The sequence below is a fragment of the Piliocolobus tephrosceles genome, chromosome 1, assembly GCF_002776525.5.
Source record: "Piliocolobus tephrosceles isolate RC106 chromosome 1, ASM277652v3, whole genome shotgun sequence".
NCBI classification, from domain to species: domain Eukaryota; kingdom Metazoa; phylum Chordata; class Mammalia; order Primates; family Cercopithecidae; genus Piliocolobus; species Piliocolobus tephrosceles.
In genome coordinates this window covers 110,775,178-110,800,691 of record NC_045434.1, presented here as the reverse complement: position 1 = coordinate 110,800,691, position 25,514 = coordinate 110,775,178, and the positions used below count along the sequence as shown (strand labels likewise).

The 25,514-nt window shown below is 40.7% G+C and overlaps 2 protein-coding genes and 1 long non-coding RNA gene across 6 annotated transcripts in view; 2 read left to right on the top strand and 1 right to left on the bottom strand.

Annotated features, from left to right (window-relative positions):
- Positions 1-5,008, top strand: part of RBM15 (RNA binding motif protein 15) — a 35,824-nt gene extending 30,816 nt beyond the window's left edge. For both annotated transcript variants that reach the window (XM_023232508.1, XM_023232507.1), the window contains one exon: positions 4,158-5,008. The gene's annotated coding sequence lies outside the window, so the exon portion shown is untranslated. The remainder of the gene's footprint in view (positions 1-4,157) is intronic.
- The window catches only part of SLC16A4 (solute carrier family 16 member 4), a 28,328-nt gene extending 4,929 nt beyond the window's left edge, over positions 1-23,399 (bottom strand). The window contains exons 1-8 of one of the 3 annotated variants that reach the window (XM_023232510.1): positions 23,182-23,399; positions 21,540-21,660; positions 15,208-15,340; positions 14,033-14,176; positions 13,317-13,478; positions 10,906-11,406; positions 9,020-9,231; positions 7,485-7,578 (exon numbers count right to left, since the gene is read on the bottom strand). In XM_023232510.1, coding sequence (XP_023088278.1) covers positions 7,485-7,578; positions 9,020-9,231; positions 10,906-11,406; positions 13,317-13,478; positions 14,033-14,176; positions 15,208-15,340; positions 21,540-21,626 — 1,333 coding nt within the window. In that variant the 5' untranslated portion in view covers positions 21,627-21,660; positions 23,182-23,399. The remainder of the gene's footprint in view (positions 1-7,484; positions 7,579-9,019; positions 9,232-10,905; positions 11,407-13,316; positions 13,479-14,032; positions 14,177-15,207; positions 15,341-21,539; positions 21,661-23,181) is intronic. The other 2 variants (XM_023232513.1, XM_023232512.2) reach the window with 2 other exon arrangements.
- LOC111555985 lies at positions 8,144-22,316 on the top strand. Its single transcript, XR_002735693.2, has 3 exons — positions 8,144-9,620; positions 15,185-15,374; positions 21,921-22,316. It is a non-coding gene; the product is annotated as an uncharacterized LOC111555985 (long non-coding RNA).
- Positions 23,400-25,514: the final 2,115 nt, after the last annotated feature.

Genomic DNA, 25,514 nt, shown 5'->3' with positions numbered 1-25,514 from the left:
AGATAGATAGATAGATAGATAGATAGATAGATAGATAGATAGATAGAGAGAATGAGTGTCTGATTTTATTAGATTTCTGTATTTTTTTTATAACAGTATGAAAAATCTGTTCAGATGCACTTCTGACCCTAAACAGTTTAATGCTTCTAAGTAAATTTTTTTTTTCTTTTTTTTTTCTGAGAGGAGTCTCACTCTGTCGCCCAGGCTAGAGTGCAGTGGCGCGATCTCCACTCAATCCCAGCTCCGCCTCCTGGATTCACACCATTCTCCTGCCTCAGCCTCCTGAGTAGCTGGGACCACAGGCATCCGCCGCCACGCCTGGCTAATTTTTTGTATTTTTAGTAGAGACGGGGGGTTTCACCGTGTTAGCCAGGATGGTCTCGATATCCTGACCTCGTGATCAGCCCACCTCGGCCTCCCAAAGTGCTGGGATTACAGGCATGAGCCACCATGCCCAGCCAAGTAAATATTTTTAAAGGAAATTATTGTTGATAGTTCAGAAGCCACTGTATTCTCACCATTTTAAATGGAAGCACACACATAAGTTGACATTGAAAAGACTAGATGCTTTGTGGTCATAGCATAAGCATTTTGAATGTCAGAAAAAGACAAGATTACATACCAGTGATAATCTAGGATAATGTGCATGTATCTGAATGTTCACTCTATGCCTGGTATTACTGTTTGTAGCCAGCACTCTGAGGAATAAACTGGCAGCTGATGCAGAATTATTAAGCTGAAGACCTCTGTAAGCATTTCCTCAGTGTCTACAGGCTACCTGCATCAGATTTACCTGAGATGCATGTTAATAATGCAGATTCACATTGGATTCTGTCAAGCAGAACTTCATCCTGGGTGGCACTCAGTTGATTCTTATGCACAGTAAAATTATTATTTAACAATAATAATTATTGTATTTGAAGTTATTAATCCAGACTCTTTTCTCATATCTATGGCTGTAGGACTTGTTTTAGGCAGAAGTGTCTAATAATGTTTCCTGTGATAATTTAAAACAAATAGGAAGATTGGGCTGAGCTTCCTGAAACACTTGTGCAAACCAGTTTTTTTACAGTCAGTAAAAAAGGAATAAGAATAATCATTCAAGTTAGATATTTAATATAGGATTCTGAATTCATTTTTTAAGTGTTAATACTTTAAAACTATTCCACATCATTTTATGTGTTAGGTCATGTTAGCATCCTGTCTAAAAAGTATTCATACCTTCAGACATCTCAGAACTTGATTGTTAAGCCAAGTTATGAATCATTTTTATTAAGATTACTGTGTAAGTTTACTATTGGTCATCTTATTAAAACTTAACATGGCCAGGTGCAGTGGCTCACACCTGTAATCCCAGCACTTTGGGAGGCCGAGGTGGGCAGATTGCTTGAGCTCAGTAGTTCGAGACCAGCGGGGGCAACATGGTGAAATCCCATCTCTACTGAAAATAGAAAAAATTAGCTGAGCATGGTGGGACACACCTGTAGTCCCAGCTACTCGGGAGACTGAGGTGGGAGAATCACTTGAACCTGGAGGTTGCAGTGAGCCAAGATCATGCCACTGCACTCCAGCCTGGGTGACAGAGGGAGACTCCATCTCAAAACAAAAAACAAACAAAAAACTTAAAGTCCTTAATTCCAAAGTTTCTTGGTGTTAGTTCTAATAAGTGGTTGAAAATTCTGCAGGTGACTGGTCAGAGTTGAATCAGAACTCCTGTGGTTGGGTTGTAGCATAGTGGCAGATTTCCAGGGTGTGCAGAGACAATTTGTCTCTCATCCCTGGGTCCACTGGAGCCACCAGCTGGCTATTGGCAATCTTGTTCTTTTACTTTGGGTGTATTGTGCAAATATTTTCTATATGTGCCATGATCCGAAAAATCTTGGGAAACTTGGCTTAGCAAATTTAAATTTCAGGGCCTTTTAAGATGCGAACTCAGTAAAGTTTCCTTGATAGAAATTTGCAATAAGATTTACTAGGAATGCGCCAAGTATTGGCTGTGTGCTGTAAGTTTTATTAAAAGGATCGTGGTGTCTATTAGGATTTGGAAGCTGGATTCTTTGGCCTTGCAAAGTGTGTTACATAAGGGAAGAACTCCTCCTCCTCTTATTAAACCACAATAGAGAGCTATTTGGAATTTATTTTTGATGCTTTGTAGGTATTCATCAATCTTAGGAAAACTGAATCAAAGTAAAAATCTGTAAGGCTTTGTAGTTTATGGGGAAAATAATCACTAGATACATAAAATATTTACTTTTTTTAGCCTTTTTTTCCCCCCACAGAATGTATAGAGGACAGGGCTTTGCTCTGCCTTCTCACTTTCTCCCCACTCACCCGCAACCTCCAGAGTGTGCAAGTAAAATTTTAGGCCGTAGAGAAATTCTCAATTGATAGGCCAAGGTGACTGATGAAACTCTAGAGGTCAGGATTGGTAATAGTGGAGTGAGGAACAGATGGAATTTTTGTTTAATACTGTATCTGAAATTGAGGATGGGATAGATAGGAAATGACCTATCATTTCATGAGGAGATGACTTTTCTGTGATAGTGGGACAGATATGAGCTTAGATGGATGAATATATATTTTAGCACTTAACTTTTTCCATAAAACACAAATAGTGCAAAATTACCAGTCTCACTCCATGGTATTTCTGATGAGATCGGTAAATAATAGAGACATAAACTTCTTTAGGAGCTAGTTGACTTTAACGTATGCTGGAGCACAATTGACTTACAACTATTTGGCATTAGAAATGATTTTTCTAGGGCTTGGTGGGGGGAGAAACAAGCGTGAAATACCTGCTTGACTTAAACTTCAACATATTTTCAAGTCATTTTATTATCCCACAGCTCAGAATGTCTTCAATTAAAGGTAAGAAAATAAGGTGATGGGCTACAGTGACTTAATCAGGTGTTCAGTTAATGAAGTAGAAGAATGCAGATTCTAATAATTCACAGTTGTAGAGGTTCTAGGCTGTTCTTAGTATGAAGTCCCGGCAGTGTATGTGGCAGAGTGAATACTGTGTCACGACCTGGTGAGTCATGTGAGGACTGTGAGTAACTTTTATCTTCTGTGTGTCCCACATAGCATTTAACAGAGTACTCTGCTAGTGATTTGCTTAACAGTTATTGAATGAATGCTAAGTTTCAAATATTTATTTGATAGTTACTTGATTACCAGGTAATCAAATAATTACTTACAGTGTTTTAGGGAGTTTTCAGAAGATATTTGTGATTAATTTAAATGATCATATATGTATGTTAGCATCATGTATGCATTTGTCAGTTGGAAAAGGGGGGAATATGGAGAAGTGGGGAACTGCATTCAGTTTTATTTTATAGGCAACTAATGTAGTCCCTTGGTTTTATTTTAAAATGAAACTGAGCCTTGAGCATTTTGAGCTTTCATGTCAAATGCCTTGAATGGAAGAGTAGGAATTTCATGTAAGTAGCTTACATCTGCCCTGTATGTTGGAGAATGTGATTAGATATACTTGCTTTTCTGCCCAAGGCACTATTTTTGTATTTATATAGCTTTTTGCAGGTTTACTTTTGTTAACAGGAGTCTGTGAGAAATAAGGCTTAAAATATCAATACTTCTCATTTTTCCACAGCCTTCCAAGGCTTCCATCTTTGTGCCAGTGTGTAGTTCTGGGTGCCATCTAACCCCAAAAGCAGCAGTTGGGTTTGGATGAGCTGTGTGACATTTGGCCTACACTTAGGTCTACTAACCACCCTGGGTCAGGGAACCTAGAACAATCCTAAAACTCACCTACTCTAATGCAGGCCATATTTTTTAATTAAAATTGAAATTGTCACTGAGTATTGGAAAGGAATAAGAAGGGACTTTGGGGTAGAGTGGGTGGGCAGGGCGTTGTCTTACAAAGGAGGTGTGGGGACTGGTAAGTTTTAACTTTCATCCTTTCAATCTCTCAGTTTCAGTAAAGATAAAGAATTTTGTTGCTACCATTATTTCTTAAAATCATGAAAGAAATTTAAGAAATCGAGGTGTATAATTTTCTTGCCCATATTCCCTATATTTAAAAAAAACAAGAATAGTATATATGGTTCTATGAATTTCTTGTGCTATTTTTGCTTTCCTTGAATTATTAAAATATGTTGCATAGAACTAATATTGTTTTCTTTTCTATTTTCATACAGGAAGGAGAGAAGTATTGTTCATGTAATGTGTTACCTTTTTTGTCTGTGTGATCTACAAGAGCATGGCTGAAATGTTACCATTTTTAAGTAGTGTTTTGACTGATGATTATTATGAGAAGTTTTACTTTTGTTAGATTCCTAATTTAAAATGCCTATACTCTTTTATAGGAGTTTCAACTTTTGCAATTTGGTAATAACAGATTTAGGTAAGTAAAAAATGAGAATCTCATACAGTTCTGAAGATCTAAGTTTGGTTGAGAATTTAATGTTTCGTCACCAGTAAACCTTTTGATTCAGTTAAGGACTCAGTTCTGCCTACATCTGTAAGAACTGAGTTGATCTGTACATCAACATTTCTAATGTTTCTTTGGTAGTTGCTGCTGGAGTCAGAAGTTAGGAACAAATCTAATGGCCTTTGTAATGTCCTCTGTCATTTCACCGAGGAATGACTTAGAGGAACAAAGCTTTCCTGTAATTTCTTTCTTCAACAGATGGTTAAGGGCACAGCATTGCAGTTAGAATCTTGTTTAAGATACTAGGAGCACGTCCTGGACTAAAAATTTCTACATAAGCTTTAGCAATAACCTTATAACTTGCTTTGACTTTTTTGTAGAGCTTACAGAATGTATGGCTGCCTAAGTAATACTCTCTGAATTAATGGGTAAAAAAAAATATTATGAGTTTTTTATCCTTACATATGGTGCTAGGATATACTGGATTTGGGCTAACAAAAGCTTGTTAACTTTTTTTTGTCTCATTGACAAAAGTATTTTATATCTCATATTTTACATTACATAGGTGTGTGTGTGTATGAAATAAAAGTTTGAAAATAAAGTGATATATTCTATTTTTTAATCTGCTCTGTGGTAGTCTGTTTTCATAAAAACAATGAGATCATTACCCAACAAATTTACTTCAGAACTCACATGTATACCTGTAGCTTTTTCTTTTCAGGTAGTGGTCTTCAGAAAACTTGCCTTGTCTTCTCAAGTATTGAACTATTTAAACATTTTATTTTAAGAAGTATACAAAGACATATAGGACATTAAACGTGTTATAGTTTTGTCGCTTGTCTTTTTCATTTGAGTAAGATATTCTATGCCCTTGTATTTGTTACTTCCTTGTCCTTTTGGCCCAATAGGCTTGAAAAGTTCCAAGGTACTACTGGGACAGCCAGTGAAGAAGGAGCAAGATTGAAAAAATGCATCAGCAAACTGTGTTTGAGCTCTGTTTTCTGTATCTCACTGTCCTGGGTACTAGCCACAGAGTAGTTGTGCAAGGTACTTCTGGTACTTGGCCTCTTTTTACTAGTCCCTATATAACAATTCTGGGCTTTACTTTATAATTCTAGCCTGCTTTCCAGGTATGAAATGTAGGCTAAGTGTTAGATAGCATGGGAAGGGGTGTGTTCATAAATGCAAATAAGAGAGTTGGTTGCATATTTATATAAATTTTTTCTTTAGAAAAAGTATACCTTAATTGAACCTCAGATAGTGGTATAGTTTTTTGTTCCCGGTACTAATTTTTTTTTTTTTAGACAGGGTCTCACTCTGTCACCCAGGCTGGAGTGCAGTGACGTGATCAAGGCTCACTGCACTCATTCCTGGGCTCAAGCAATCCTCCTACCTCAGCCTCCTGTGTAGCTGGGACTACAGGTATGCACCACCACATCTGGCTGATTTTTAAAATTTTTTTTGTAGAGATGGTGCCTCACTATCTTGTCCAGGCTGGTCTGGAACTCTTGGACTCACAATCCTCCCACCTTGGCCTCCCTAAGTGCTGAGATTATAGGCATGAGCCACTATGCCAGGCCCTCTCAGTAACAATTCTTGTTATCCTTAGTTTATACTCTCCTTCTTTTAGTATTTACTTTTTCTGAATCTTTTTTTTTTGAGATGAAATCTCGCTCTGTTGCCCAGGCTGGAGTGAAGTGGTGCAAAGTGAAGTCGGCTCACAGCAACCTCCATCCCCCGGGTTCAAGCAATTCTCCTGCCTCAGCCTACCGAGTTAGCTGGGATTATAGGTGCCTGCCTCTACATTTGGCTAATTTTTGTATTTTTAGTAGAGACGGGGTTTCTCCATGATGGCCAGGCTGGTCTCGAACTCCTGACCCGTGATCCACCCACTTCAACCTCCCAAAGTGCTAGGATTACAGGCGTGAGCCACTGTGCCTGGCCCTTTTCTGAGTCTTAAGAGGTATAAACTTAACATCATTTTGAAACTTAATTTTTAAAAAATGATAGTGGGACAAGATCAACTCCCTTCTGTTTTACTAAGGACTAAAAGAAGCAAAAGTAAGTTTTAGGCTAAGTTCCTTTTTGTGGATGATTAGAAATGTCATAGTAATTTGTACATTGAAATACATTGAGAACTTGTGATGTGTGAGAAACTGAAGTTTAGGTCTGTTCCCTAGAAATATTTCTGTGTGAGTATTCAAGTTTGTAGTAGTATTAGATTAAATGTTCAGCAAGCATAAAATGTCCAGTTAGGTAAAAGGTGAATGTAAAACTACAATTTGAATCTTAAACTTAACTTATATATGAGAACTCCCCAAATGTTTACTGTACTTGTATATAATAATTTCCAATGGCCCCCAATAGCCTCTCCATAGAGATCTGGCCTTTAGGGCAAGTATCCTCCCATCCTTGGTACCCACAATTTGAAGGGCCTCTTTTCAAAGAGAGATACTTAACAAGCAATCCTGGACATCCATATGGCACATCAGAAGAACAAAAGTGTCAGGCCTATACCTTTCAAGCTCTATAAAAGTGACTCATGTTTAGATACAGGATGCTAGTCATTCATTAAATTTTGTTTGTTTGTTTCGTTTTTTTCTTTTATAGAGACAAGGTCTCTCTGTTGCCCAGACTGGTCTCGAACCCCTCAGCTCAAGTGATAACCCCCGCCTTGGCCTCCCAGAGTACTAGAATTACAGGCGTCAGCAATTGCTCCCAGACTTTTTTTTTTTTCTTTTTCTTTTTCTTTTTCTTTCTTTCTTTCTTTTTTTTTTTTTTTTAAAGCATCATGGGTCTTTGAAGCTCTGAAAAAACTGTGGATTGTCTCCCCCAGACAAGTAGACATAGATCCAGGGTCTGCCCTACAACTCCCAAGAATATAAGAATCTGCTTAAGGCACATCTTAAGAGAATACAAGAATCTGAGCCTTCAGATTTTCCTGCATTGGTGATGGAGTGAGTAGATATAGGAAAAGCAGAAATAATCTGTTTCTTTTAACCTGATACTGTCATTACATGTTACCATTAATCCTGGATCAGTGTTTCCTTTTATTGCTATTGAAATTTGTTCAGAATGTGGTGAAAGGTGTTACCTGCTATAGGTGGTCCAGAAAGGACAGCCATCCCAGCAAAGAAGCTGGCAAGTCCCAAAAACCTGTTTACTGTAGAATTCCTACACAGATCAACCTGTAGGAATTAGAATTCAGTGTTAGCCACATTAAGGGTGAAATTCTATAGAGACCTATGCCTAAAAGGGACAAATACTATTTATGTCATCTCAAGCTATGAACAGTGTGACGTCATCTCAAGCTATGAACAGTGTGACTTCTGGGGTGAGTTGGTTGGCTTTTTGCCCCCAATACTGTGAAAGAGCTGAGGACTAATAGTGAACAGTAACTGCTAGGCAGGCAGTGTTTTCAGTTTATTAGTAAGAATACAAGTTTTTATTTTCATTTTAATTTTTTAGGTGGTTCATGGGTACTTTTTCTTCCCCAAACCTTGCTGCTTTTCTCTATTAGGAAATGATATTTACGATATGAATTAATAGTGATATTCTTTTTTTTTTTTTGAGACAAGGTCTCACTCTGTCACCCAGAGTGGTGTGCAGTTGTGTGATCTTGGCTCACTGCAACCTTCACCTCCCAGGTTCAAGCGATCCTCCCACCTCAAGGGAGCTACTTCCAAGTAGCTGGGACCACAGGTGTGTGCCGCCACACCTGGCTAATTTTTTTATTTTTCATAGAGACGGGGTTTCACCATGTTGCCCAGGCTGGTCTCCAACTCCTGAGCTCCAGCGATCCACCCACCTCTGCCTCCCAAAGTGCTGAGATTACAGATGTGAGCCACCATGCCTGGCCAGATGGTGATATTCTTGAATCCCCTAAGGCTAGGTATCAACCATTGGTTTGTAAGTAATCAGATATCACAAGGAGTTAATTTCAGCTTTAGGAAGCTTGATTTTTGCCTGAGCTTCGTATAATAACCTGTAGCACTTATGCTAATATTGATAGAACAGAAGTTTTCTAGGAAATCTGTTCTAGCATGTTTAGGACCTGGTTCTAAGGGGAACCCATGAGATTCCCAGGGGCTCCCAGAACACCGAAGTATTTGTAGAAGTATTTTGGGTGCATCTGGGTCAAGGACTTTGAGTCAGTTTAGGGTAAAAATGGAGAGGAAGTATAAAACAATGGCCCTGTGAAAGTACACAGGACCAAAGCAATAACTTCAAGAGGGAAACCACACTGGTCAGGAAATCCGTTTTTCTCTGTGTTCTCAGGGATCTCTTCTTTAAGATTATGTCTTAAAAGGAGCCAAACAAGTTTCTGGAACTGAAGGAGAGAAGTGAACACAAGCTTAATCTAGGAGACTGACAAGTAAAAAGGAATCCTGCTGATCCCTTTTTTGCTTTAATTTTATTGCTGTCCCATGTGGATAGTCCTCTCACCATCCCTCCCCCGTCACAAACAAGATGAGTAACTGGACAGGATATAGCTGAAGAGTCTCTAAGATGTTTGAAATGATTTTTTTAAGTTATAAAATTAATACAAAATATGTATTTTAGGGAGATTGTTACTGATATTTGCTTTTACTAAATGGTTTAACAATGTTAATGAGTGTGTCTACTCACCAGTACAGGCAGTATCAGTGCCAGGTAACCACCAGCAAAGACGGCAAAGCAGATGGTGTAGGTCATAAGTAGTGGAAATGTGGTGGCTAAAGGAGCAAGCAGGTTAGTGATGCCGCAGAGGATGAGGTAAGACTTGTGGTAATGGTACTTCTTAATCCAGTTTTGATCAGCAACCCATCCAGAAATAATCTGACTGACCGTCTCAAGGATACCTGGAACAATATTGAAATCTTTTTATTTTCCTAGCCCCTTTGAAAAATGTGGATGCATACGGCATCATTTCCCAAGTAATGTGACCTCATCCCAAGGCCAGGATATGTGAGGAAAAAAATGATTTCATTTGTGTACCATTAAGCTCTATTATTTACTTACCTATTCCAAATACATTTAATAAAATAGCAAAAAAGTCTCTGCTAGAGTTGTGTAGAAGACCCCTGTAGTTAGTGTTTTTTTCTGATTGTGTTTGGAAAGCTTACATCATCACTACAGTGGGAATCTTTGGTTACAGAGGACCCTGGGCACAGAAGGCCATGCAGTCCCTTCGTCTAAGAGGTCCTGCAAGTGAGAAAATGAAGTTTCTAAAAGACAAATAGACCTTCAGGTCAGTGTCTTGGGGAAATTGTATTGTAGAATATTGGAGTATAAATAAGTCTTCTGTTAAAAAAGAGATGTTGGGACTCATAATTGCATATGAAGTTTTAGGAATTAAGTCCTCCAAAGTTTATGCTTAATTTGAAAATATGTAGTAAGTTTGGAAATGGGAGATTGTATTTTGGACCACTGCACCTGACCAAATCCCTATCTTCTAGATCAAGCATTCTGTCTTTAAACAGTTTTATGAGTAGTCAACTAAAATAGTTGCTTTTATTTATTTATTTATTTTCATTTTTTTATTATTATTATTTTTGAAACAGTCTCGCTCTGTCGCCCAGGCTGGAGTGCGGTGGCACAATCTCGCCTCACTGCAAGTTCTGCCTCCCGGGTTTGTGCCATTCTCCTGCCTCAGCCTCCCGAGTAGTTGCTACTACAGGTGCCCGCTACCATGCCCAGCTAATTTTTTGTATTTTTAGTAGAGATGGGGTTTCACCACGTTAGCCAGGATGGTCTCAATCTCCTGGCCTCGTGATTCACCCGCCTCAGCCTCTCAAAATGCTGGGATTACAGGCGTGAGCCACCACGCCCGGCCAGTTGTTTTTATTTTTAATTTACGTTTCAACTTATTTTAAATATCAGACAATCCATAAGTGACTAGCCTTGAAAGTCGTATTTATCTGTTTTACTATGAGTTCAAGGGAAAAAATCCTTAGCTACAAATAATAAAACATTACCGAATGCTTGCTATAGGCCAGGCACTATTCTAAACTCTACATGCATGGCTTTTTTGATCCTGACAATCTTATGAGGGTAGATACTATTATCCCTGTATTACAGATGAAATGAAGGCACCATGAAGCAAAGTAACTTGCTGAAGTTCCCACAGTTAAGAAATACAGAGCAGGAGGTTGAGCCAGGGAAGTCTTGCTCCAGAACCAATCCTTTGAGCCACTGCACTGTGCTGTCTACCTGGCTATTGCCACTGAGCATCAGCTTTTTGAAATTTCCGCATTTATCTAATAAATAATGTCTACTGTGTCAAACACTGTTATATGAAGATGAGTAAGACTTGTTTTAGTGTCCACTATCTAGTAGGGGAGCCTGTGTGCAGTGACAGAGATCTCCTCTGGGGAAATGCCCAGGTGCTCCATTTAGCCTCAAAAATTTTACTTTCTCTGGCCCTTCTACAATTCCTCTTTTGTTTTTCTTTAGCTTTTTATTAAAATGTAAAAAACTTGTAAAATTAAGTTGATCTTTCCTTTTGGGTAGGAGGCTGACATAGGCTTTCTTACCTGCTACGGAAACGAGGTAAGAGGCATCCATGATGTCAATCCCCAGTGTTTTGGCTCTGGCTACCAGGTGAAAGGTAGGGATGAAGTATGCTAACTGACTGAGGAGAAAAGACCAAGTAAATATGTAGAAGAAAGGATTTCTAAAGAGAGAAATATCAAAGAGTTGTTTGCAGCTCCACGAAATAACCTTATCACTTTCTTCATTACTTTTTAATAACAGTCTGTTCCTGTTAGGCCCATTGTAGAACTCTTCACTTTGATTTTGTGAGACTATTAAATTTTTGCTAGGTAGTCCAGCCTTCTGCGTAGTACTGTCCTTGATGGTAGACTCTTCTGTTTCATCACAGTGTGTTTCTGTTGCACATGCCTCTGGACCACGTGCAGACAAACTGCTGCCTTTATGTTTAATACCAGAATTCTCAGTTTTGATATGGATGGGTCTTAAGAGCATACTAGAAGGCACCAAATTCAATGCGATAGCTCCAAATAATATAAGGGCACCTAAATAGGAGGGAGAGATTGAGCAATTAAAAATAGCCTTTCAGTTCACAATATTGCTTTGTGTTCATAGGCTCAGAAGAGGCCCCACTGGCATAGCCCATTAATTCTTGAAAACATTACTTGGTCTCCGATTTGACTTATTAGTCATATGCAGTGCAGTATCCATGTACTAATGTAGTGCTTTGGAGATAGAGAACCAGAAAGCTGCACCAATAGATGGGATAAAAGGAGAGGTGGTGGTTATTTGTGTTAAGGGTTGGGGGGGCAAGTTTTTGGAGGGAGAGGAGGGTATTTCAAATGCTAAAAAATTAAATAGAAAATTTAGGCCAGGCACGGTGACTCACACCTGTAATCCCAGCACTTTGAGAGGCCGAGACAGGTGGGTCACGAGGTCAGGAGATCGAGACCATCCTGGCTGACATGGTGAAACCCCGTCTCTACTAAAAATACAAAAATTAGCCGGGCGCGGTGGCGGGTGCCTGCAGTCCCAGCTACACAGGAGGCTGAGGCAGGAGAATGGCGTGAACCTGGGAGGCGGAGTTTGCAGTGAGTGGAGATCGCGCTACTGCACTCCAGCCTGGGCAACAGAGCGAGACTCCATCTCAAAAAAAAAAGAAAATTTAAATATCCTGAAGTGAGAGTACAGATTTAGGTACAGAAAAAATAGAGTAAGATGAAAGAAATCATTTGGAAACAACCTTAGAAGAGGGAACACCTGGCCAGGTGCTATGGCTCATGCCTGTAGTTCTAGCATTTTGGGAGGCTGCAGCAGGCAGATCACTTGAGCCCAGGAGTTCAGAACCAGCCTGGGCAACATGGTGAAAACCCGTCTCTACAAAAAATACAAAAAAAATTAGCCTGATGTGGTGATGTTCACCTGTAGTCCCAGTTACTTGGGAGGCTAAGGTGGGAGGATCGCTTAGCCTAGGAGGTGGAGGTTGCAGTGAGCCGATGTTATGCCACAGCACTCCAGCCTGAGTGACAAAGAGAGCCTATCTCAAAAAAAAAAAAAAAAAAAAAAAAAAAAGGCAGGGGGAGGAAGGCATGGATAGCCTTTCATCCCATGACATTTTTTAGATCTTCCTTAAAAGATGACAGATGCTAATCTTGCCTTTGAAGCTGAATAGTTGCTTGCATTCAGCATGTCCTGATCAAAGCTATGGCTTGTATGGTGCTTCTAAAGATAGAATAGGCTATAGGTTCTGCTATCCTATCATGGATTTGTCAGCTGGTCCCATTCACCATGAGACTGCTGAATAGTTAGGAAAGATTCAACAAAACTGCCATGTAGATAGCAATAGGCATGAATACACACATATACATATTTTTTCCAGTGGTTTAAGATTATTTTAATCCAAATGTCTTGGTTACAAAGAAAATTGTGAGATGAGTCATTTTCTATTCATTTGTGAAAATTTATAGTTGACATTATATAAACTATTAAGGAACATACTCTTTTTACCAAAGTATTTTTCTTTTTCGTCTATTTTAGTGAGTCTGATGGAGGAGGCATTTTTTAAATGCAGATTTTTGTCTTAAAGGGAAAATGGGAAAAGTGAGTGTTTTGAGGGAGGAAGGGGGAAGCCTTGCTTCCCCAGAAGTATCGCTTTTACTGCAAGCTGTTTCCAGCTGCACAGAATGCCCTCCATCTCCTCAGACGTTGAGCCCTATGGTGAATTCTGAGTTGCTTGTGTGAGCTGGCAAAGCCTGCAAGTATTTCAAGATCTCCTCTGCATATGTATTCTCCAGGGAAGAGAAGCATATTTACTTTAGAAATTATGCTCATTTCCTCTCTCGCAATACCTTGTGAAATCGATTGCTCTAAAAGTCTTAACTTCCAGTTCTCAAAGGGAGAAAGCTGAATGCTAAATCTTGCACAGTTGATAATAAAGAAACTTAGAATGACTTACCTGTCCAGTCATACAGATCTATAAGGAATTTTGTAAAGGGTGCCAACAGAAAAGTCAGTCCCATCCCAGAACGGGCAATAGCTGTAGAAAGAGCCAGTCGTTTTTTGAAGTATTTGGTAGTTACCACAGCAGCTACTTGGTATAAGAAAGCAGAACCCAAACCTAAAAGAAAAACATAATAGTTTAGAATCACTCTCATATTAAGTGGCTTGGTACCAGAAAAGATAATTTCCTGGATCCAAGATAACAGGCCTTTTGGACCCAGGAACGGTAGAAGGGAAGGGTCCTGTTCCATCTTCTATGGATAGATGCATATATATATATATATACACACACACACACACACACACACATACACACACACACACACACACACACACACATACACACATACATATTTTGAGACAGGGTCTCACTTTGTTACCCAGACTGAAGTGCAGTGGCGCAGTCTCGGCTCACTACAGTCTCAACTTCCTGGGCTCAAGCAGTCCTCCTGCCTCAGCCTCCCAAATAGCTGGGACTACAGACATGTGCCACCACTGGCCTGGCTAATTTTTGTATTTTTAGTAGAGACAGGGTTTCCCCATGTTGCCCAGGCTGGTCTGGAACTTATGGACTCAAGCGATCCACCCGCTTTGGCCTCCCAAAGTGCTAGAATTACAAGTGTGAGCCACCACTCCCAGCCTTCTATGGTCACATAATTACAATGGACTCACCAGGTAGAAATCCCATAGTCACACAAAGAAAAGGAATACTTGTGGCCCAGCTGCTGATCAGATATCCACCAGTAACAAGGAAAGCCCCAAGAATGGAGGTAGTTTTCTCTCCAAGTATGTCACAAATAATAGCAACCAGGGGACCTTAAGAGAAGAAAGAAAGGCAGTTCTTAGGTAAATATGATCTGGCATCTCTTATCCTCTGAGGGCAATTTAAATGAATGACAAGGAAAGCACGAGGACTGTTTACTTTGAAGTATTACGTATTCTTCAAAAAATATTATCATATCGGGTTTCTTAATATCACTAGTCCCACACTATTTTAGTTTTTGGAAGGGGAGTTTAAAAGAAAATGTTTATTGTAAATAAGGTTTGGAGGGGAGGTGTTTTGAAATTCATTATAGAACCTCCACAAAAAGATTGCATATAGTGGTCAATGACTAGAATAAGGTTGAATCACTTATCTGCTCTTCCACCCTGTTACAGCTCCAAATAAAAGAGGAGAAATTGGTTCTATAATTTGTTTTGAGGCTGGACGCCATGGCTCTTTAATCCCATACTTTGGGAGGCCAAGGTGGGCAGATCACCTGAGGTCTGGAGTTTGAGACCAGCCTGGCCAACATGGTGAAACCCCATCTCTACTAAAAATACAAAAATTAGCCAGGCCTGGTGGAGGACGCCTGTAATCCCAGCTACGTGGGAGGCTGAGGCAGGAGAATCACTTGAACCTGGGAGGTGGAGGTTGCAGTGAGCTAAGATTGCACCACTGCACTCCAGCCTGGGCAACGGAGTGAGAGTCTGTCTCAAAAAAATAAATAAATAAATATAATTGTTTTGAGTATACTTAGATAACTAGAACTTCGTGGCCTAACTTCCAGGTTGAGGGCCTTACTCACTGAACCCATATTAAGGCATTAACAGACGGGAAAGGCAATGCATGAAATACTGAATCATGGCATTTAATAATTCTTCAGCTTGCTTTCTTTGAATGCTGATTCTCCCAACTTTGTTACTAAGTCAAGTGGAAGCTAAATATTGCAATTCCTTACTTTCTTAGTGTTACATATCAGTAAATGAACCTGAATTTTAGCAATGCTTCTGTCTGGAATAGGAATCTTGGAATTGCCCTTTGTGTTTCTTCTCTTTGGACAGCAAGCTTATTGCCAGCCTTATACCTGCACAAAAACGAAGAGATGACATGATGGATCCAATCCAACCAATTTGCTCTGAGGTGCCTTCAAACTCTTCTTGAAAGACCACAAAGAAAATTGCAAAAGTCTTGGTCATTCCCATCACAAACACATTCACCTAAATCAAAGCAGACCAGAGTCCAACTCAGGTGGTAAGTCAGCCATTACAGAGGCAATTACAGCTACTAGAAGTTACGATTCCCTTAACCTACAACTATTTACCAGTTTGCCTTATTGGTTGAGCCTCATTATACATCTTACATTTTATGGGGGAAGTCATTACTTTTAAAGTAGCTAAGCATTTTAAATGGAAACATCTCATTTAATCCTCATTTAATGGCTTTAGAATAGGCATGCCAGTGTTGTATACCAAATAATTTATACCAAATAAACCGCCCAATGGGTTCACCTTGCCTGCTGCCTAGATACAGCTGATTTATCAAGACGGGAACTGCAGTAGAGAAAGAGTTATTCCCACAGCGCCCATTGTGCAGGAGACTGGAGTTTATTATGCCAGTCAGTTTCCCTGAGCTTTTGGGGATCAGAGTTTTTAAGGATAATTTGGTGGGTGGGAGGCCAGTGAGTTGGGAGTGCTGATTGGTTGGGTCAGAGATGAAACAAAGCTGCCCTTTTGTGCCTAGTCACTTCTGGATGGAAGGGCGGAGGTGGGGGGGGGGGGAACCCATGACCAGATAAACCAGTTTATTAATCTGGGTGGTGCCAGCTGATCCATTAAGTGCAGGGTCTGCAAATTATCTCAAGCACTGATGTTAGGTTTCACAATAGTGATGTTATCCCCCGAGCAATTTGGGGAGGGTCTGTCTTGTAGCCTCCAGCTGTATGATTCCTAAACCATAATTTCTAATCTTATGGCTAATTTCTTAGTCCTACAAAGGCAACCTAGTCCCCAGGCAGAAAGGAGGTGGTTTTTTTTTTTTGTTTTGTTTTGTTTTTTTGGAAAGGGCTGTTAGTTTCTCTTTCAAAATTAAGCTATCAACTAAGTTTCCCCCAAAGTTAGTTCAGCCTATGCATGGGAATGAACAAGGACAGCTTGGAAGTTAGAAGCAAGATGGAATTGGTTAGGTCAGATCTCTGTCTCCGTAATAATTTTCTCAGTTATAATTTTGCAACAGCAGTTCCAAGATCAGGAAATTGAAGTTTAGAGAGGTTAAAAATTGCTTAAAATAGGGGTACTGGAACTGAGATTTGAACCCAGATTAGACTGACTCTAGATCTGGCACTCCTCTACTGCCCTCAGTAGCATCTGTTAAAGACAGCTAATTCCAGTTACCTTTATGGGAGAAAAGTGTTTGTCCATAAGAGGAATAATTATTCCTGTCAGTTCTTAGATTAGTTTTGATTTAACTTTGCTGCTGAGCTGAGTACCTTCCTTCACTTGATATATAAATAGGTTGACCATATAATGTATCATCCAAATTGAGACACTCAAGAGTGAAAAGGGGTGCTTAATTTTGGATTAACTGGGATGTATGGTCAGCTTAAGGTTGGGCCAGGTGCCCCATCCTTTTCTTTCTGCCCCACCTAATCTTCCTTACCTGTACTCCACTAGAATTGCTGCTTTGGAGGTGAGGTTTTCTTTCTGTGGAGTATTAACTTTTATTTCTCAGAATTCTAGTTAGCTGGGGGGCTGTTAAGTGCTATTCTTTGTTTCCCTTTTTGAGTAACAGTCATACTTGATCCCACAGGGGTCTAGAGGGGAAACCTAGCCAGGGTTTGCACTCACTCTCAAAGCCCAAGAGCCATGTGTACTCTGTATCTCCAGGGGCTTCCTGGCTTCCCCTTTTCCTTTCCTTGTTTCAGTAGCATTGGCTTTTCAAGCACCTCTGCTTTCAACCTGGCCGTGCATTGCTTATGAACCACAAAACCAGCTGGGCATGGAGGCTCCTGCCTATATTCCTAGTACTTTGGGAGGCCAAGATGGGTGGATCGCTTGAGGCCAGGAGTTCAAGACCAGCCTGGGCAACATGGCAAAACCCTGTCTCTACAAAAAGTACAAAAAATTAGCTGGGCGTAGTGGTATAACACCTGTAGTCCCAGCTACCTGGGAGGGTGAGGTGGGAGGATCACCTGAATCTGGGAGGTTAAGGGTACAGTGAGCTGTGATCACACTATCTGCACTCCAGCCTGGGCGACAGTGAGACCTTGTCTCAAAATTAATAATAATAAAAGAACCACAAAGCCTTAGGTTCCCTTTCATTAATGCCACTTTCTCAGCCCACCTGTTACAGTTCTGTACTCATCTCGCTTAATACCTGTTCCCTGGACAATCATTCACTCTCAAGGTTTTAATTACCACCTGCATAGTTATGGTAGTGTAGCTGAATAGGGTTCTGCAATCAGTCTGCCTTAACTTGCATCCAGGCTGTGCTTCCTACTGGGGCGTGACCTTGGGCAAACTACTTCGCGCGTCACATGGGTTAAGCTTCCTCTTTTATGATGGAGGGGCAGCGGGGGGGATGAAAATATTACCTAGCTCATAAGACTGTGAAGAGTAATTGAGAAAATTCTGATAAAGTACTTAATATTTGGCACTTAACACTCAAAACAATTAACTGTGGTTTCCATTCTGCTTTCCCGAGAGCTTCAAACTCCTCTAATTGTCTACCATATCTTTATAACTTCTGGTCAACTTGTCTAAACATAAACTCACATTTCCCTTATCCTATGCCTACTCTTTTCAGTTTTTTCTATTGGTACCATCCACCCATTCATTTGAGTGAGAGATGTGCTTTCTCTTAGATCCCTGCTTTTAAATAATCGTCAAGACCTGCCCCCTTCTTTTCACCCCATCACTATTGGCGATGCTCAGAAATTGCAACAGTGGTAGTGGTGAGGAAGAAGTCTCTTAATATACTTTTCCCCTTTCTGATTTGATAAAAGGAACAAACTTATTTAGAATGAACAGTGCTATAAACGCCAGGACTATGTATTCAAAAGTTAAGAAGACATTTTATCAGGCCCCCATTTAGGCAATTTATAACCATAATTTTCCTCTAAGGCACTTCTGTCAGGCTAGAAATTAGGCTAGAAAATATACACAGATCTCAAATGACTTAGACTTTCTTCTGTCAGTTCATAATAATGTGGTGATTGTGTCCTTTCATGAGCAAGGAGTACTAAAATGCATCATTCTGTAAAATAAACTTCCTTTTGTTCTGTGCTGGTATCTAGAGGATGTTGACTTCTATATTCTTAGCTACCTAAATTTAGCTAGCTCCTGGTCCCCCAGTTCAGAGCTTTTTGTCTCTGATTTGTCCTTGGTGTCTGGGTGTAGCAGCAGTGAATGGTTAGGACTTGTCTCTAATAACTGGGTCCGTGTCCACTGTGTATCAAGAAGACCAAGGGCAGAGCCTTTGCACCTACCATGCTTACTGTCCCTTAACTTGAAGTCTTCCAACTTTGTTTGAGTTTTGACTCAAAGATATTAAAAATCTCTCCCAAGGTCTAGGTTTTTTCTTAGTTAATTTAGCAGACTACATAAATCTGCATTATTCTACATAATCCCATGTCTTAGACCAAGCTTGGTAGGTTTCAGTTCTGTTACCAGAGTCCACATCATACATTGTAAATGACTCACTCCAAAATAAAGCAAAAACCCTAGAACTTCTCCAGTCCCCTCATTTTCTTTTTGTCTTTAAGAGCAGTTAATTGGGTTGAACCTGGCAGGAACACCTTAAGCAGGCCTTCCCCCACACCCCACCTCCAGTAAGAGTTTCCTCACTCGATGACTTTAATTATTGTCTTGGGAAAGGAGTTGGATCAGCCTCAGTGACTTATTTTCAATACAGGGACCAGGCTTTGTCAGAGTTAGTTTTATCTAATAACAACTTCTTATCCTGCATCCCTTTCTAGTATCACCCTAGTTCCTCCCGACCTTCACAGACAAGCTTCTGTAAAAATACAGTATTAGGTATCTCCGCTTTCTGTCATTCCGCTACTCCACTGAAAACTAAAGTTCGCTACCTTTGGCCCCCACTGCTCCACTGTACTAGCTCTTATCAAGGTTATGGGACTTTTTTGTTGCTAAACCAATAGACTCTTGGTATTTCTCTCCTATTTGACCTCTCAGTAGCATCTGCTTATCACATTTCTCTGAAATGCAAATCCATGACATCCCTGCTTAATTTTTCTCATTAGCTTCTCATAGCCTCAAGAGCCATTCTCATCTCTTCAATTTCATCAACTATCCCCTTCATCCTTATTTGTTTATTCATAAATGTGTGCAGCTTTCAATTCACCCATCTATCCATCCACCAACAGTATTATTTACTGAGTACCTACTACGTTCCAGGATGTATACTGGCACTGGGCTTACAGTAATGAGCGTATACTCATGAGCAATGCAGACGAAGGCCCTGCCCCCACAGAACATTCAGTCTAGTAAGACCGACTGAATACAGAAAACAGTCATACAAATATATAAAGTGTGGTAAGTTGGTTAGAATGAATCTCTCTTTTTTTTTTAAGTAGGAAGCTCCCAAAGAACATTGTTATTTTTCACTTACCAGGAGCTCGTGTGTTATAGAAAAGAACACTTATAAGTCATACAGAAACAAAAGCACAGGCATTCAAGTGTGCACATTACAACTGTGGGGGATTAGCCTCTGAATTTATTGTTAACATTTTGAGGATCCAGTGCATTTTTTGTGCTTAGTAAGCAGTATCACACCCTAAAAGTGGTACAGTGTTTATTAATCTGGTTATTAGATGGTTTTTCTTACCAGCAACTGAATTGGTCAAAAACCATTCTATCCTCAGAGGATAATGTAGAAAAAGTCAGGGTGGTTACTGGGGAGAAAGGCAGGAGAATTAGAGATCCTCACCAACAGTGCCCATTCTGTAAAACCTATGATTTAGGGAGGTGGCCCAGCCACAGGAAGGGCTCTCAGACTTAGGGCATCCTTTAGTTTCCCTATTAGTAACATTTCTGGGGGGAAAATGAGATTCCACATTCTTCAGTACTGAAGCTAATGTCAAGTACTACTCTTATGTGTTAGGAGTTTTGTATTACATAAATCCTGGCTGGGGACCTCTGCCCCTAACTTCTATAGCACTAGGGAGGAGGCCTGAGGTTTTCCCACCATCCTATTTGTAGAGTTCTTAGTTATCTGCATGTGAACTGTAGGATTATTAGAAGGCACCAGGACTTGTGCTACCCTTCTCTGTGAGCTGCTTACTGTAGGGCTGAGTAGGGGAGAAGTTTCGGCAAGAAGGGTATTTTTTTGAGTGCATGTGCCTCTGGTGCCACTCTCTGGAGGGCTGTGTGGGACATAGCTGGGATTCACCGACATTCTGGAATGGGCATGCTGATGATGCAGATCACCACTGTCACACCTCAACCCCTGGGAGGGTGAGGGAAAGAAGTTAATTTAAAAAATGGAATGCCTAGTCTAGTTGCTTATAGGTGAAGGAGAAAAATCAGGCTCCCCCTTCAAAATCCGTGTCCTCCCTTTCCAAACACATCAGAAATACAGATAGCATAAACTATAGTTAGTGGGGATGGATTGGGAAGTAGACAGCAGGCCAGAGGAAACGTCCCCACCCCTTATCAGTGGAGGGGGCTGTGCCAGCAGTGTTCTATCTATGCTGGGCTGAACTGGGGAGACCACCCCCAGAGCACTTTTTAGCACCTCCCAGTGCTACTTTTGGGATGGTTAAAAGTATGATTGTCCCCAAACCCTAAGTGCCATGCAGCCAGTACAGAACTGCTGATTGTGACTGAGCATTCTCAGGTTTAAGAGGTGGTAGACAGGAAGATTAGAGGACTGGATTCAGGAACGTTTCTGTTTGTTTGTTTTGAGAGAGTCTCTCATGGTTTTCTAGGCTACAGTGCAGTGGCAGGATCTTGGCTCACTTCAGTCTCCACCTCCTGAGTTCAAGCAGTTCTCCTGCCTCAGCCTCCCAGGTAGCTGGGACTACAGGCGTACGCCACTGCACTCAGCTAATTTTTGTGGAGATGGGGTTTCACCATGCTAGCCAGGCTGGTGTCGAACTCCTGACTTCAAGTGATCCGCCCACCTAGACCTCCCAAAGTGCTGGAATTATAGGCGTGAACCCCCACACCCAGCCCAGGAACATTTCTGCTTTCACTCTAAAGGCATTTTCGGCTTTCTCCTAGATTGGGCATGGGCCTCTGACTTTAGCAGTTTTTGGCAGCTCCTGGCCTTGTTCCTGCCCACCCCTCCACTCAGATGCCAAAGATTTCCTAAGTGATCTTATTTGTAGGCAGCTCTGAGCCTTTCTCCAGAAAGCCTGCTTTCAGGCAATAGGAAAGGGGGAAAAAAGTGAAATCTTACCAGGAAAAAATGAACCACAATCATCCATCCCCATCCTCCATCCGGGGTTTCAGTGTAAGGTCGGGCCTTCCCCTCCCTCTTCAGCATGATCAGCCTCTTCTATTTTAAATGCAGAAGATCCCTGTGATAAATCCAAGACAGTTGATTCAGTGGACCAGAAACTAATCTAAACTTTTAAACCTTTTATCTGAAAGGGAATGTTCATACATTGTTGGTGGGAATGCAAATTAGTTCAGCCACTGTGCAAAGCAGTTTGGAGATTTCTGAAAGAACTAAAAATTGAACTACCATTTGACCCAGTAATCCCATTCCTGGGTATATACCCAAAGGAAGATAAATTGTTCTACCAAAAATCCACATGCACTTTTATGTTCACTGCAGCATTATTCACAGTAACAAAGACATGGAATCAACCTATGTGCTCATCAAGAGTGGGTTGGATAAAGAAAATGTGACACATAGACACCATGGAATACTACACAGCCATAAAAAAGAACAAAATCATATCCTTTACAGCAATATGGGTGCAGCTGGAGACATTATCTTGAGCAAATTGATGCAGAAACAACCAAATACTGCATGTTCTCACTTATAAGTGGGAGCTAAACATTGGGTACATATGGACGTAAAGATGGGAACCACAAACACTGGGGACTACAAGATAGGGAGGGAGGAGGGTTGAAAAACTCCCAGTGCTATGCTCACTACCTGGGTGACGGGTTCAATTATACTCCAAATCTCAGCATCACACAATATACCTTTGTAACAAACCTACACATGTACCCCCTGAATCTAAAATAAAAGTTGGAATTTAAAACAAAACAGCAAAGAAACCTTTTTTCCTCTGATACAAAACCACTTGTAATTTTTCTGAAGCCCCTCAGTTACAGATGAAGTCTGCCTGATGCAACTAAGGACTTAGTCACCTGGAAAGCCCGACCTCAGTGACTGGGGTGGCCAATCCGAGAACTGTACTCAGTGTCCCTCACCCCAGGTCTGCAAGCCAGTTTCTTGGGGAAGCTGTACATCACCCTGCTGGTCCTCTGGGTGAACTCTTGACTTAAGAGAAATAGAAAGGGAAGGGGAGCCTTGAGTTTAGGAATTCTCCTTAGAAAACACTTGCTAAATGTAAATATTTTTGGAGCTAAACAGACGTGACAACGAAATGCGATACCCGCTCATTGAATATATCCTAGATCAGAAAAAAAGTTGTAAAAGACAGTTTGTGGGGACAATTGGGGAAACTTGAATGTGGACTGTATAATACAGAATACCAAGGTTAACCTCTTGGATATGATAGTGATCTTGTGGTCCCACAAGAGAATATTCTTAGGAGATACATGCTAAAGTATTCAGGAGTAACATGACACCATGCTACCTTCTCACAATCAGTTCTGTAAAACAAACAAGTATATATAAAGAATGATAGCAAAAAGAAAATGTAAATGTTCTGAGGAAGGGGGAACAGTACTCATTATTTTCCCTGTTGGGTTGAAGGCTGACTGTTTCTAACTGAAAAGGAAAGTCAGCTGGCAGGGTGTGCAGAATGGCCATCTGGTGAGCAGGCTGGGTGGGGAGCGATGCCAGTCATCGAAGATGTCGTAGAAAACCAACCCAGCACACAGTCCCATTCCCATCTTACCTTTGATGTGGTGTTCAGCAAAGAAATCCTCCACAGATCGGGCAATTAAGGAAGAAAAATAAATTACACCATTTTCTGGAATGTTACTCTTTTTCTAAGGCATTTCATTTTGCTGCACTGTGAAAACAAGTGAGCATTGTAAGAGCCAAGGAGGGCTCAGACGATTTAGGCCCTCCTGCTAGTGGACTTTACTTCCTGAGGGGAGGAGGAAAGACTGTGATTTGATGTCATCTCAGGCCCTCCCTCCACCCACAGTCGCTCAGAAGGTTGAATTTTTTGCCGCAGGCTCAAAAGCAAGCATAGAGTAAACTAAGTGGAAAGTCCTTTCGGCGACTATGCTCAGGGCAGGGGGATGGGGCTCCAGAGTTCTCATACACTTGTCTTCAAAGTTCCTCAGGGAACTTCTCACGACATGCTTATTTTACAGGAGAATATAAAACTGGATGGGTGGCGAGAGAGGCATTTCCTGGGCCACAAACAGTAATCTTCAGTAAGCTCAACCCATTCGTGTGGCCTTTTGTATATTGACTAAAGATTCTGCTTACTAATTTGGGGTTTCAGACCCCATTTTAATTGCATTTTTGAGACCTGATTACCTCAGCCACCTCCTGCAAAAGATGTATACTTGCAGTAATTTTAACGAGATTGTTTTTTATTTTGGAAATGGTTAAGGCTGAGACTCCTAGAAAATTACTGGGATAATTCAACTTTGTCTTCCCATTTCCTCCCTCTACTCTGCCCTCCACATAAAACGAAACAAAACAAACAAGTCAAATGGGAAATTGTCTTTCGTCTCCCACACCAATATTCCAGATTTTAAACCAGAGTATATTTTAGATGAAAGGATGTGTTTTTAGTTTTATCTGGAAAATCTGCACATATTTATGCATGCTCCTTTTTAAAAAGCAAGAGGCTTCTCAGGTTCTTAAAATCAAACCCTATAACACTTTTTGATTAAAGTGCTTGCAGAAGGACAGCTTAGTGGTTTGGGAGGGCGTCCTGGAAGTGTAACCACGGAAGGATTATGCGGTTACATGATGCTGGTGGCAGGGACCAAATAAACATTCAGCAGAAGGAGAAAACCGGAAGAGAGAAGGCAAATGCTTTTCAGAGAGCTGTTTGTAATTATGAATACACTCTAGCCAACATTTTTTTTCTTTTTTGAGACAGAGTCTCACTCTGTTGCCTAGGCTGGAGTGCAGTGGTGCAATTTCGGCTCACTGCAACCTCTGCCTCCCGTGTTCAAGCGATTCTCCTGCCTCAGTCTCCCAAGTAGCTGGGACTACAGGTGCACACCACCACACCCGGCTAATTTTTTGTATTTTAGTAGAGATGGGGTTTCACCGTGTTGCCCAGGCTGGTCTTGAACTCCTGAGCTCAGGCAGTCCGCCTGCCTTAGCCTCCCAAAGTGCTAGGATTACAGACATAAGCCACTGTGGCTGGCCTGAAAACATTTTTCAGTAAACAAGACTGATTTATTTATTTATTTATTTATTTGGTGGCCTGCTTGTTGCTCTTTTAAAGCAGGGCTATCTATTATTTATTTTTTTTATTGAGACAGGGTCTGCTCTATTGCCCAGGCTGGAGTGCAGTGGCATAATCATGGCTTACTGCAGCCTTGACCTCCCCAGTTCAAGCAATCCTCCCACCTCAGCCTCCTGAGTAGCTGGGACTACAGGCATACGCCACCATGCTCAGCTAATTAAAATTTTTTGTTGTTGTTGTAGAGATGAGGGTTTCACCCTTTTACCCAGGCTGTTTGCGATCTCCTGGGCTCAAGCGATCCATCTTGACCTCCCAAAGTTTTGGGATTACAGGTTTAGCCACCATAATGGGCCAGCTATCTATAATTCTAATCACAGGATGAAATGAGGCAAGGCTTTATATATATTTTTCTCACACACATACAGAGGAATATATATATACACATACATATATACATATAGGAATATGTACACATAAGAGTATATTCACATATAGATGAATAGGAATATATATGTGTGTGTGTATCACACACACACACATATTCCTATACACACACACACACACACACATATATTCCTATTCATCTTTATCTTATAGCAGGCTTTATATTGATAGAGAACTCTGATGCTAATGCCTGGGGTCAGATTTGAAATGCAGCAGAACAGGAAGTCATTCATAGAGGCCAAGAGGGCAGCAAAGTAATCAGAGAGTAACTCCTTCAAATCAGAGAATAACTCCTTCAAACATATGTTTCATGAAGGCACATTAACAGAAATCTGCAGGCTTGGTGATAATCTCAATTTTGTCATTTTTTAAGCCCATAGATTCTTTGAGTCTGTTTCTAAAAC